The following is a 14466-nucleotide window of genomic DNA, read 5'->3' on the forward strand; positions in this document are numbered from 1 at the left end:
TTAGGTACATTTCAAAGACCAGTTATAGGCCACTTATAATATCATGTGTATGGTATATTTTCTTGTTTAAATTTGCATCTAATTTGCCACAAACAAATGGAAGTCTCAAAATTTCCAAATCTGTATCATACACTTCAACATAAAAAACCTTTGTTACATAACAGAAATAATTGGGTAAATAGATAAAATGGAAGGAATTATTCGGTATTTCACATCATTTGAACCTCCCAAAACGTCGTGTGTGTAAACCGGTTGTAACCTTTCGTCATGAAGTAAAAGTTCCCAAAGCCAGATAAATCAGATATATTATACAGGATCGATAGCTAGTTGGACAGCTAGTATGATAATTATATATCACGACAACTGGGTGGTTCAACAGGTGGAAACCTCAACCTTTTATATTGGCGCTTTTTCATTGGCGTGTCTGTCGATTGAGGTCACACTAGTGTCTTTCTTTCCCTCAAAGCCCGGCAAATACAACTGTACCTCTGACATGAACTTTTCCTCGCAATTATTAATCTGTGAGGGCGTCACACTTCCATCCAAATCGCCATCAATATTCGTCAGCTTTAACTCGAGGTGTACTTCATTCACGACTTGCATGCTAACTGCCTGCTTGAAGTATATCGCCTCTCGCTCACTGCTCAGTGTTCCAGCATTTTCTTCCTTTCCTGAAGCGTGTTCATCGGAAGTTATTACAGCCACGCCTGGGTCGTTCATCTCGGCATCGCCACTATCGGCTTTGACCTCCGAAAGGTTCTCTTCATCTTTGACCTCTGCTAGACTGCTGTCTTCTTTGACCTCCACGAGGCTGCTGTCGTCTCTGACCGTGTCTTCCCTGCATATATCTTGGTTACTCAAGCTCAACTTTTCCAGGTTGTCCTTACTAGCATGTCCAAGGGCATCAGCAAGGAGCGATGCCGACATGTCATCCTCGTCATCCCAATCACTCACCCTGGACCATGAAAACTTGTTAGCAAACATGATGTCATCTGAACCGATTTCATCCCATTCATGCCGACCGTCGATTTTTTCCTCTGCATCATCATCGTTCTCCTTGCTGCAAGCAGTTCAAAATCAAGGGTGAATTAACTCTCAACAACTTTTGAATTACGTTTCTAAAACTACATTGACTTGTTGAGAAACAATTAAGCTCTGGTATTCTGCAAAACACGCCATCACGAGTTACTTGCTTTTTAATGCACTCGCTTCCTGATATTAACTGAACTGGCTATTTTCAAAACTCACCAGTAGTGAATGTAACACAAGTAAATGATAGAAATGATGCCAACTGGTATGACCAAGCCAGCAGCTGTGAGTACACCCAGGGTACCAGCGTAGCCTCGGTAGCCATTCAAGGTGCCCACGGCAGGGTCCACCGGGCTAGTATCACGTTCAGAAGAACCTACATGTCAAAATAACGGTACATAATTAAATCATTCGCGTTAACAGGTAACATCGACACAGTGTTCGAGAAGCTCAGGTCAAAGGCATTTGCTTCAACTTGAACACAACAGTCTCCGATATTGGTGCGAAAAATAAACGTTATAAAATACAATGGCCTGTATATAAAACATTGGGATAAGTTGAGTTTTCTTCGGTAATTTTCAAAACGAGTTTCTCATTTCTGAACAGAACTTGAATACAAAAGCTTATAAGCATATACCACCATCTCCTCGTGGCCGGGTCTTCAGTGCGTCTCCAAATCCAAAATTAGCACAAACGAGGGCCAACTTCAAACAGCAAAATTTGAGCCTCGACTTCACCATAATGCAGATGGTGGGGCTTGCTGCTTTTATACGAGAAGCAGCATCGGTTCTGTTTGTGCATAACAGCTTTGACTCCAGCTATTGTAATGGCGTCGGTAAAATATATTGCATCGCACGGGCCTAGTTATTTGTGCAGTTGGACAGTTAAGGTACAGCAGTTTTGCCCGCACAAAAGCTTAATCTTTAGAATGAATGCAGCATCTCTGGAATAACCAGTCAAAGTGCTCGGTCTGACTGCCATGAAAGATGGTAAATAGCCTTGACACGAAGCCGGTCAGATCCCACACGATTAACAGACTGTATGTCATGTATTTTGAAGGCAAAAGAGCGTGACCAGGGAACTTTGTGCCTGTATGGATTGTGCGCATGCGTTTCGCTATGAGAAATAACTTGCAATGGTGCATAACAAAGAAACAATATAGCTTTGACTTCCATTATACACACTGTTCAAGGACGAGAGTCGAACAGCGATTATGCCACCGTGCAAGGCAGACAAACAGAAAAAATGGTTACACGCTTGATATCATACTGTCTTCAATGAGTCCATGTCAAACCTAGCTGCTTGTAACCCACCAAATCTTACCTCAGATGATTGATATCATCCCAGGCCTTGCACTAACTGTTTTTTCCTGGATAGCCCACCGGGCTAGTAAACTGGGTATTTTACTAGCCCGTTTGGAGTTTTACTACACCGTATGCAGAAAAAAAAAGAAAAAAAAAAGAAAACCCAAAATTGTTGTTAGTTTTAACACCAATGAAGAAAATAAACTGCTGATGGGAAGAATAAGAGGCACGATTCGTTGTATGTCACATGCACTTGTAGTTAAAGATTTTGCAATCGTGCATTTATTTCCACCAAAAGCAATACACGTGCTTTGATCTAAATTTTAACACTACAGGTAGGTTCTAAACTGATTTTTTCACTAGCCCACCGGGCAACCAAGGAACCAAGTCTCGATAGCCCGGAGCATTTTTTGCTAAAATTTGTACGCCGGGCTAGTTCTATTTCAAGGCCTGCATCCCCTTGTTTCCGTTCTTTCTTTTATCAAATACGCGATAGTTTAGTTACACACCAGTAACGTTAGGTGACTGCAAGGGAATATGCGAATTTAATGATGTTTTAAAATCATAGAAATATATTAAAACCAGATACAAAAATTTGTGACGATTTTATTAGTTCACATTGGTAAGGTATAAATTCCAAAAGTTTGGCAACTTAACCAGAAAAGTCATATCTAATGCTGCTTCAGTCTTAAACCAGTATACTGATTTGCTATCCACAATTAAGACCACCTACACATTCCAACCAAGAAAAAGTAAAACCTTGCAAGAAGCTCCAGTCCTTTGAAATCCTATCCAGATAACACAATGACTCTCACGAAAGCTTGCCCTAAGTCTTTCATGCATTTATTCTCCAAGAGTGCCTCATCTTTTCACATTCATGACGATTGGCCTCCAGTTTACCATTAGGCTAATAAAGAGCCAGGCTTCTATATGTGAATGTACAGATACATTGCTGTGGAGGGGTGAATACGTCGAGGCCAACTTCAGAATTTGACCACAGAAAAAAACTTGTGTCCTCAAACTCCACGACAAAAAGATGGAAAGATTCGGATTCGTGACTTCAATATTCGCTCTTCTAGTTTTTGGGATTGGGGATCTATCTGGCTCACTTGCAGGTAACTTTATCTTGTATAACGTTGATGCTATGGACATATCATCGGTTGTAGATATTGAAAACTTGCAGAAAACGTGGATGACTTGTAAACATTTGTCAGACCAAACTGTGCCTTATGGAAGTCAGTTTTCTAAATGTTTTCTTCCGGTTTTTTAAAATATGGTTTCATATTTTGATTATTCTTTACTATTAAGATCCTGTTACATCACTACCACCAGATGCTCCAACAGTTCCGAATATCCCTTCTCGAGTCCAGCAGAGAATCCGCGTGATGATAGCCATTATCTTGGGCTTCATCATAGTCCCAGCTGGATTGATTGCTATCGTGTTCTTTGCATTAAATCACTGGTAGGTTCGAATCGCCGATTACTCTCAAGTTATAGCTGGTAATTTTTGGCTGAAAAGAGTAGTGCCCACAATAACTTTGTTGCTGCATGCATATGAAGGATTAAATTTTCTCATGAAATCTTTTTCAATAGATTCGTACCAACGATCTCATACTACCCCATGCAGTATTTTTTTTTCTGGGGGTGAGTCTTGAGGAGGGAATTTTCTGTAACGACTGTCCTTTTTGAAGAAACAGTTTAAAGGAAGGAAAATAAAATAAACAAATTCCTCATATTTTCCCAAATTTACAATTAAGTGTTATGGGACTATTCAGAATTCTGTGATATTTTGTTTTAGTGTCAACGGCTTCAAGGCAAGACGGGCTTCCAAGCGCGGAGATACTGCTTCTACAGAGGACATCAATGGTGTCAACGATCCGAGGAACTGGAGCTACATGATGAGTGATTCAGATGATGAGAAGAAAGTAATGTCACTATTCTACATGTACGTTAACACAGCTGATGAAATCAAGCTCGACTTCAATGGCAATCTTGCCAATTCCAAAGGTCCAAACAACATCTAATTATCGTAAAGTCGAATTATATACATCAGTACATGTACTTTATATTCACTTTGGTTGGGCATCTTGGTATTCACAAACGTTGACAAACACTTGGTGGTCGAAACAAAGAATTCTGAGTTTGTCCTGAATATCTACAACTGCAAACTGTTGGACCAAGAACTACAAAATGAAAGCTATTACTTGAAAGATTTTTTTCCTCAGCATGCTGCAATAACGTAAAACGGTTGTGCATCAGTTTTACTTTCTCAGTCGTTTATCAGGTAAACCTAGTGTGTCCAAAGGAAATCTGGGAATTGGTATCACACAATGACAGTATATATACACATTGATTACTAGTATCATGCAAATTATCTTACTCTAAAATGTATTTTTATTAACTGCAAATCAACTTTTAACTTACCAATGTTGACAAATGTATATATCCATCATACATAGCATTTAATTTATAGTACCTTAATATCGTATCCACTTTCAGTTGAACACGAGACAAGCCTCAATTTACATTCTTATTGAGTTTTAACAAGAAACTAGTAATTTCAGCTACATTTTAAAACAGTATTTATTGAGAGCTACTCACGATGAACAGGGTGAAATTAATCAGCTTTTAATTTCATGTAGTAGAATAAAGTATTATATTCTGCCGATGTCTGTCCAGAAACATACCACTTTGCTCTATTTGAATTCAAAGTCAAGTTAATTGTGATGTCTTGCCATTTTTGCTGTTACTTGTGAGACTGGAACCCGACCTATAGTGCCTACAGAGGGCGCCATCGACGAATAACTTTATTGATACACTAATGATCATTCACTCAGTTAAGTGCACCCTCGGTAGAGTGAGCGGCCTTTCTTGGCGAGCTAATTAACGTTTAATTTGTTTTTTCGTCCAAATGCAACGACTATTTATCATATCCTTCCCCTGTACATGCTGAAAAACCTAGTTTAGTCACTTTACAGCCAGGGCCTCCCCTAGCCAGAAAAAATGAAAAAAATCCAGCCGGCCTCCAGCCAGCCTCCAGCAAATTCCCGTAGGACTGTGTGCTAAGTGGCCCCTTGTGTACAATCTAATGGATTGTTTACAAAACGGTGCCTGGGGCAGACAGTGGAATGTTTCTTATCAGTGACAGCTGTCTGGAACTTGTCAGAGGCCTCTTTCGGCTGTCTTTGAATTGTTATTTTGGTTGGGGGGTGTTGTGGTGGTGGTGTGGCTTGGCTGGCGCGTGGCGAGCCCCCCCCCACCAAATCGGGATAGCCTGCGAAAACGGCCCCCACGGTACTGTGACGTACTTTTGGCGGTTTGTAAGAGCTGTAAAAGCCAGGGGACAACCATTGGAGCATTTATATACCTTTAGGACTGACTCAGGGCTTTGCAACCCTGAAAAATGAAACAGACTCAACTGGCGAGTCCGTTCCCGAGACCGTGTGAGAAAAAATTCATACCGCGTCGGTTAAATAAAACTGCCACGGTTAGCCCTGCAATCTAATTACAATGCGGTAATATTTTGTATTTTTTCCACAATTATTTTGAGAAGAAAAGGTCGATTTCCTGTGAGTGTAATTTTTCTTTGTTTGACGAAGTTGAACATTGTATACAATCAAATCAAACATCATTTTCAGCTCACGTTATAAGACTAACATGGGCCAACTTCCATCAATCTTGATCAATTTGTACGAATTCTTTATTGATTACACAAAGGGGGATAGAAAATGAAAAACCAAATGCTTTCAAGAGCTTTATTAACATTATTTATTTTCCATAGCTTATTATGACAGAAATTAATATTTCACAATGTATGACATCCTTTTTGAATGGTTATATTATACATGCAATGGGTATGGAATAATAGTCTTTACACATCATGGTACCTCAAAAACCCTAGATCTCCTTTTTACACAAAAATCCCAAATCATTGTTTTCACTCAATGATTTAAAAGGAATTTTAATTCATACTATTTCATTTTCATAGCGTTTATATATCTTTTGACAAAGGCAAGACTGAGATATATAATGTTATTATTCATTCTACACTTGTACAAGATGATTTGACGTCAGAATATAACCAGTATGTACATTACTTCCTTCAACTAGCACAAAAAGACAAGAAGTGCCATACAAAATTATTTGTTAATTAATCCTGAACCAACTGCTGCAGGTTGTTACGATTTATTCAATGATTAATAAAAGGAGTCTGCACTGTTAAAAAATCTCACAATGTCCCCGTTTCGTATTTTAGTTGACTTAATATAACAAAAATATGTTGCATTTTGTAAAAAGTGTGAACTTTTACAAAATGCAACATATTTTTGTTCGTCTTAGTACTTAGTTCGTAGCTATGATTGTATCAGGAATCCAATTACATGTATTGTAGATCAACGTATGTGAAACTGTATTTGGAAAGAGCCAGAAACAAAATTTGATGAAGGTTGATTTGCGACATTGAAGTCAGATCCGCACACAAAATAATCTAATTAAAGAGAATCCGACAAAAAATCAAAAGGTTTTCCTATGAACTAGCAACTGTTTTCATGAGATATTGATGCATTTAAAACACTAGCTTTCAACACACAATACTCAAATACATTTGCCCGTTTACAAAATTTAATAAAAGACTTGAAGTTTGTCAATGTATCAAATTTAAATCGAAATGTGAAGTTCTACAGAAAGTTACTACTGTCTGTTTAAGAAAGTACACAGTTGGGAAAATCGAAAGAATAGTAGCATTTTAAAGTAGACGTTTTAAAAGAATTACAGGTCTGTTAAAATACATATTCGGACCCACAATTGCCAAAACCTGTATATTGTTAAAACAAAAACGGCATTAACAGAAACAAGTTTTCAACTTTTACATACAAATGACTGATGGCTGAGTGCATCCGTGATATGTATTTTAAAAAAAAAAGTTGCACGGAAATGTATCCTTTGACATAAAATGATATCGGTTTTCCCGGTTACCTTAGCACTTTTTTCATTTAAAATTGCTAAAACAAAGGTTGAAGTCCCTCAAAGAGGGTGACTCGTCCTAAATGTTGATTCCAATCTCGAAATAACACCACTAGATTTAACTATCAGAGCATTGTAAATAACAGAAAAAATACACTTATCATATAGTTATCGTCATCCCGTTTCCCAAGTACAAGCTTCAAAATATTCCCTGCTAAATTTGACTTTTAGAACATGTTATCACTTTCTAATGGCTGACATTATTAAGGCTGAGAAATTAATGGTGTATACATACGGAATTCTCTTCAACACAGACAAAACTTCGTGTCTGTTGAATTGAAGAAATGTTATCCAAGTTGATCGGTCCCTTGTGAAAACACTTAAACTGTGCGTGGTAGGAGAATGGAAATTTCAGCAGAAAACAGTCAAATTAGGCCTAATACCATCGATTTTGTCACATTATTCTCTTTCACATACAAACTTTCTATCTGTTCAACGGGCAAGTTTTAAACCAAACATTTCACACGGTTCTTGTTCCAATCTGAGTCAAAGCACAATCTCCATGTTTCGTGAATTATGTGTTTTCAAAATGACAGCAACAACTGTTACATGATTATTTCCAAAGTTTCATTATTTTGCCGACATCAGAGACAACTTTACGGTCAGAATGTGGTAATAGGTATAAACATCCATGTATTTTGTTTTACCAAAGGTGTCAAGACACTTGGCAGGCACAATTGGACATTAACAGATTCATTCACATGCAGTATTATACAACTTACTTTCATGATGATTAATTTACATTGGTGTTATTGTGATAACACAATAGCATGAAGTCTACATGCAAAACATGTGTCTGCTATTTTTACACTTCTGTTTCAATATTTGGATAGGCGCGCCCAAGTTCACATCCGCCTTCAATACAAGCCTCTGCTGGACAGCTTTCGATTACCTCGTGGTCGATCTCAACCTTGATCTCATGATTCCCGACATCGTTTGGATTGTACATGTCTCCGTCGTACCCATCATCCGAATCTTTGGCTTCGTCGATAACGACTGTGGGTGTATTCTCTAGCCGATTGAAGTATGACGGTTGTGCACTCATAGCCGTCTTTTCGTTCGGTTCAATATCTGCAGCGTGTCTGACTGGACGGACCTCTGATGAGGTTCTGGCGCGTTCGGCAAAGTCACTGTCATTATCAATTTCACTCACAGCCGTCTGGCTAGGTCGGGCCATGTTTCCATTTCCAACATGGCCGTTGAGATTGTGGTATGGACCAAAGGCTTGGCGTTTCAGAGCTCGCAGTTTAGACTTAATTGAGTTCTTATCGGCCGTTGTGGGATCTCTGAGAGGTTCCTTTAAGGAATCCTGACGGGATGGAGTTGAGAAGGACGAACGAGAGTGACCATTACGTAATGACCGATGCGTACTCAGTGTCCGATTTAGCTGTCGAACTCGCCACTTTCTTCTGATTTCAGCTCTCACTTCACCGTTCATGAAGCAGTACAGCACGGCCACTAAGAATCCCTGGTCACATTTGAGAGATTTAAAATTAAAATTCTACGATCAGAAGAAAATTTGCATCATCGAATCGTCTGTCAGTTATCAGTAAAAAAATAAATAAATACATCTTTGCCGGAAAACACTGCCAAGCACATTTTGAAACCCAGAACAAAATAGCAATATGCTGGCACTCCACAAAGCATGTTTGCAATAGCCAAAAATGTGAAACAGAGCAAGACAAATCCCTCCCCAAAAACCGCCCGAACAAACAATACTGATTTCAAACAGCCTACTGTGTCAACTTACCTGGCAAGACATGCCCAACTCTATATACATGCGCAACTTGACCACAATAGGTTCTTCAGTAGCGTACATGCCAATGGTGATGATGTAATACACTCCAAACAGCGGAATTAGGACCAGTGTAGATTTGGCCAGCTTGCTAAAAGTAGCAGAGTATTTGATAAAAGTTTGGAAGTGAAATTGTTGCCGTTGGAACTTATCATCGGGGAAACTTTGGTTGATTACTGACGTCATAAAAATACAAAGTCGAAACCTGTCGCTGTGAGGTCTGTTTAACAAAAAATAACGGAGAACTCGATAGAGATCTCAAGAACGTGGGGTTGTTCTTCCGAATGGAAATAAACACATTGATAAACATATGATAGTGAGGAGTACTTTAAGCCAAAATAGACAATTCTGAGCCCCCGTTAATCTCAACAAAGGAGTTGATTGCTGCGGGCAAAACTGCAAAGACGGCATTTTGTCCACAAATGCATCTTTAATGTAAAAAAATACACTTTAATTTCCATTTCGAATTGTGAACATCACTCATGGGGGGGTAAGCCTGAGTTATGCGGATACAATGGGGCGCTATTTGTTTTCAGTAAAATTTTCGTGTTTACTCCAAATTTACCTACTTCAAATAGCGCCCTACTATTGTTTCCGCCACGCTTCAAAAAGGCTTACGGTCTTTGTCTGAGTTATTCACACATTTTTTTTTTCATTTATTCAACTGGACAACCACATGACTGTGGACCACCCATTTAACTAACAAACAGTCGGTCATCCAAACAACTTACCCTTCAACTTGCCATTAGTCAACACAGTAAGCAGACAACACAGTCAAGCAGACAGACAACCAATGTGACAGATAACCGTTTAGTCAGTCAGTCAAACTGCTAACCAACTAGCCCTCCAACTAACCAGTGCAACAAATGACCGTCACAAGAACCAACTACGATTTTGTTGACAGGAAAGTAGTGAATCTTCCACCCAGCTTACCTTGTGACGTGTGTGTAAACGTTTCCCTTGATAATCTGGCACTTTACAAAACCTATCCACTTTTCATGAGCATCAGAAATAAATGCCTTAAAACGTACGAAACAAGGTAGCATATGAAAGCAATATTCCAACTCGTACAGGGAATGTACGTACCGTCTGAAAACGGTTTCGTCATATCCGACATTTGTATTTATGACATAGGAACACGTGTAAAAATCTTTTAAAATGACAAAGAATTATGGGGGGTTAACATGGGGTCATAACATCACAGCGAATTTGTTAATAATCAAGTTGACACAGCTAGGTTTGGATGGGTAAAAATTGCATGACAGGTTGCACATATACTGAATTGAGAAATAGAAAAAAGGGCATGGCCGTTAAATGCATTTTGAGCACATACGCTTAGGACGTGCAGGCATGGTGTAGGGTGGTTAAAAACCTTAAGCACCTGTTAAAACATGTTACTTTTGCTCTCACTTAACAGTAATTGACTGTTGTTATGTGGGACATGACGTTTTAACAACCTCATGGACTCACAGCACCACTGGTGTTAAAGCATCACGTCCCACATTAAAGCAGTCCATAATTGTTTTGTTATACTTTTGTCTTGAATCCTGTATGTAACATTTTCCTCGTATCTTAACAATGGGTATCTCGGCCCGTTGCTGCTAAGAAAGTTGTACGACACGCTTGAACTCAATGCACTGCCGTAATCGGCTGTGTTGGCGGTATACGTGTCTTGCTTGAACACAATATCTTACATCTTAAAAACCACTTTGAGGAAAATTTAAATGCTTCTTCTCACTTCGAAAATATTATTTTGAGATATTATATGAACAAACGACCTTTCATCCTCGACAGAAAGTTTTTTGTCCAACAGCTAATTGTATTGTAGTGCCAATTTGTTGCTCCCACCAGGGTGTGCGAGAATATAATCTGTATAGTAGGCCTAAAGTAGCAAAGGTACCAGAGCGGTTCCCGCTGACTAGAGGGGTGGGACTTTAACATATGAAATCACTGTCTTATGACAAGTGTTGAGGGTTGACATGTATTTGTCGCTCGGTCAGGTGATCGTTCTAGCACAAGGAAAATGCAGTGATCAAGACGAAGGTATAACAAGACAGTCTGTACCCTTTGCCATTATTCATGCAAGTACTTATTGAATGGGTATCATCAACGTTTTGAATGTAATGATGTCATGATATTATACAGTTATTATATTATAAAAATCCAACAAGGAGTCGGTGTACATTATGCCTTCCAAGTATTTTGTGAAATGTTACACCTCGAACTCCATCCATTGGCATGATGTACGCCATCAGAGCAGTACGCACACCTTGTCTAGTTAGGACAAACACCATATTTCCTCGTGCACACAACGAAGAAGCCAGTCTTTTTACTTTGTCATTTTATAGGAAAATTAACATACTGCGCAAAGTGGAAAACGTTTATGCAGTTCTCATCGACTACAATAATAGCTACTTTAGAAAGACAATAATGGGACAGGTCAAAGGGGAAAGCCTGCAGAGTTATCATGCGTTAATGACGGGTTGAAGTTGTATTGAGTTTTCAAGGTGCACTTCAAATGAGATTAATTTCCATGCTGGATCATGCTGGTGCGATGCCAAAGTGCTGGGGTGACGAGTCTGAGGCCCAATAATGACCACATTCCAAATCTTATTTCCTATTATTCAGTATCACGACTAGCATCTGCTGCATGAGTCCCACTGCATTCCCACATATGAACCGAAAAAGATTGCTCTGGGAATTCATCAATTTTAGAACTTGAAATATATTTACCACAACCAGTGTCGATTGCTCCTGTACGAGAGGGGGAAATGCATGCTATGGCCATGTAAAGAGGTAGAAAAATCTTCACAGTTAATATAGTGGTTACAACGAAGGTGCCATTTTTAGATGAGTGATTTCATTCAAAATGCAAAGGGTAATCGACTAATCCGACGAGATCCCATTACTTGGGAAATAGGCTTTTTTGGGGGGGGGGTCTGGGAAATTTGGTTGCAAATAGGCCACATTTTTATTTAAAAACGCGAGTCGTTTTTTGTTATGTTCAGGATGCTAGGCAACCTCGTTTCCCGCGGCTATGATCTGGCGGCGCCAGATGCCAACCATTGGATCCAATCATGTTTTACGCGTTAATAGTGAACGTTAGCGCACGCAGCCCATAGTAGTCGAGGTCGAGTACTGGGGACGTGTATAACGCGTTGCGTCTTGCGTTCGTCACGTCCGACACGCAATTTTTCGCATCTTTCCTCCAGCATGTGACCCTCCGAGCAAGACCGCACATATATACAAGCTGCCTATCAAGATTTTATATTCTCTGTATACGTCGCAACACTTTTATTTATGTAGTCGAAGAGGAAAGTAAAGCTCGCGAACCACCTGAGTGCAAGCGCGAGAAATGCCTCATTGTGGTCACGTAATTTCAATCTAAAAGTTCGCCAAGACAAAGTCACGAAATGAGTTATACTCTGCAGCTGGACTCAACAAAAAGACGATTTCCTTATAATTTGTAGTGAACATATCTTATAAAAGTAAAAAAAAAGTTTCCTTGAATGTTCTCCAGATATTTTCGGCCATAATGATTTAAGTAACTGTCACGGCGCATTTGTTTTTCTTGTCAGTCCTAGTGAGGGCGCTCCGCTATACCCGTAGCTTTATTTCAGACTTGAGCGGAGTCCACTTTTTTCTTTTGTCTAGCCCGAAAGTTCATTCGTGAGTCACGTTGCAAAGTTCCATCAAGATTGTGATTTTCTAACTGATTTTCTTTGCCAAGGTTTGTGAAATTATTCCTTTGTTTCCACACTTGTTCCGTGATTCCTGTAATTAGGATTTTTTTCTATATAAGTCAGAATTAGCCTCACAGTGAGATTTTTCCTCGTGTGCTGAGGAGCTGACGTGGCGCATGCCTGTTTATTGTAGTTTAGCGAAGTTTTTTCGATGCTGTGCGTTCGATAAACTTCAGCCCCTCGATTTCCTAAGCTGTAGTTCTAGAGATTGTGCACCAGTTTTTTACCTTTGGGAAATGTATTTCTTCCCTGTCTCATCTTTGTTGTCATACAATGGTTTAGATTTAGGCCCTATTTTTTTACTCGCGAATTAGTCACTTTGTGATACGTTCATCCATGTACTTTGGCGGAGCGCAGTAGTCTCGCACAAGTTCTCTGGCGGAGTGATGTTTTCTCCGTTACATTCCTTGTTATCCGCCCTGTCGTAGTCTCTTCTAAGTCGCCTGTTGCAATTTTGGTCTTTGAGTATTCACATGTATTAGCATTTATCCACCAGATCCTAGATTTCAGAACTTTAAGTAAGTTTCATATTTTCCAAGGAATAGACAGGGTATTTCAGAGTTTTCCTTTCACACGTAGCCATGAAAAGAATTATTTAGCAGTAATTTAGGAACCTTTCTCCACGAGGTTCGGACTGATTTTGTGGGTAATAAGCTGTATCTTACTGCGTGTACCCCAGTGATCTGTTAATTTACCCAGTTTTCCCAATATTTTTTCCTCGATCTAGATTATATCTACATGTAATTTTCCTTTATTTTATTTTTCAGACCATCATCACACAGTTGTTGAATACTGAATTTCATTTGGCTACACTACTGTTATCGTCTGAATAACAACATGACAATGGAGTTCAGCTCATTTGGAACAATTGCAACAACGTGTTCATTTCTTTGATTTCGTAACAGTAACCAATATACCATGTCGACTTGACTAAATTTGTGACTTTCTACAACTTTATCTACTTTTACAACTTAATAGTTGTAACTAATTTTGTTTGTTCACAAATGATAAAGGAGATGGTTGTTGGTTCGTGAATAAGCTGCGTTGCACTACTTTTTTTCTAAAACGTAAAACTTTGGACGGAGCGATGAAATTGGTGAAGGGAAGACAGGGTGTGTTTTACTACGGGTACGTGCCGAAGCTAATGGGATAAGCCAAGCAGCCATCGGCCATGCCTTCTTACCTATACCTTCTGGCTTCAGCGGCGTTGGTAGCACTCAGCTTGGTCGCCAAAACACGTAAGATGTTCAAAAAAAGGATGAAGTTGATCTGTTCGTGAAACATCAGAGGTGATGTTTTGAGACACCAAAGGATTCTTTACAAAGTGTTGAATCGTCGACTTTAGTTGTAATTTATTTTTCTCCACGCTGAGCAAATTCTATGAAAGGTAACTTAAAACTCATCCAATGTAAGCAAAGCAGCATGCACCCACGAATGAGTAAAATATTGCTTGTTTAAATAAGTACAGGTTGCCACTAAAGATGTTTTAAGCCATACCAGAAAATTGATATGAAATTACACCATACTCCTACTGAGGCTTACTGGAGATTACTTGGTATGCAAGTAGAAACCT

The 14466-nt window shown here is 39.2% G+C and overlaps 3 protein-coding genes across 10 annotated transcripts in view; 1 reads left to right on the forward strand and 2 right to left on the reverse strand.

Annotated features, from left to right (window-relative positions):
• Positions 1–5: 5 nt before the first annotated feature.
• Positions 6–2297, reverse strand: LOC147796369 (uncharacterized). Its single transcript, XM_087148078.1, has 3 exons — positions 1667–2297; positions 1249–1405; positions 6–1060 (listed from the first exon to the last, which is right to left on the reverse strand). The coding sequence occupies exons 1-3, from the start codon at positions 1767–1769 to the stop codon at positions 397–399; spliced, it is 924 nt and encodes a 307-aa protein (XP_087004204.1). The 5' UTR covers positions 1770–2297; the 3' UTR covers positions 6–396.
• Positions 2298–3014: 717 nt separating this feature from the next.
• LOC147796370 (uncharacterized) lies at positions 3015–5930 on the forward strand. The gene is made up of 3 exons (XM_087148031.1): positions 3015–3448; positions 3642–3795; positions 4132–5930. The coding sequence occupies exons 1-3, from the start codon at positions 3370–3372 to the stop codon at positions 4355–4357; spliced, it is 459 nt and encodes a 152-aa protein (XP_087004157.1). The 5' UTR covers positions 3015–3369; the 3' UTR covers positions 4358–5930.
• Positions 5931–6077: 147 nt separating this feature from the next.
• LOC110973392 (secretin receptor-like) overlaps positions 6078–14466 on the reverse strand; it is a 78439-nt gene continuing 70050 nt past the window's right edge. For 6 of the 8 annotated variants that reach the window (XM_087148026.1, XM_087148024.1, XM_087148025.1 and 3 more), the window contains 4 exons: positions 14077–14162; positions 11884–11928; positions 9106–9241; positions 6078–8823 (listed from right to left, as the gene is read on the reverse strand). In XM_087148026.1, coding sequence (XP_087004152.1) covers positions 8161–8823; positions 9106–9241; positions 11884–11928; positions 14077–14162 — 930 coding nt within the window. In that variant the 3' untranslated portion in view covers positions 6078–8160. The remainder of the gene's footprint in view (positions 8824–9105; positions 9242–11883; positions 11929–14076; positions 14163–14466) is intronic. The other 2 variants (XM_087148029.1, XM_022224200.2) reach the window with 2 other exon arrangements.

This window comes from Acanthaster planci, linkage group LG17 (assembly GCF_054643075.1).
Source record: "Acanthaster planci isolate LZ-2023a linkage group LG17, COTS_SCS, whole genome shotgun sequence".
Lineage (NCBI taxonomy): Eukaryota > Metazoa > Echinodermata > Asteroidea > Valvatida > Acanthasteridae > Acanthaster > Acanthaster planci.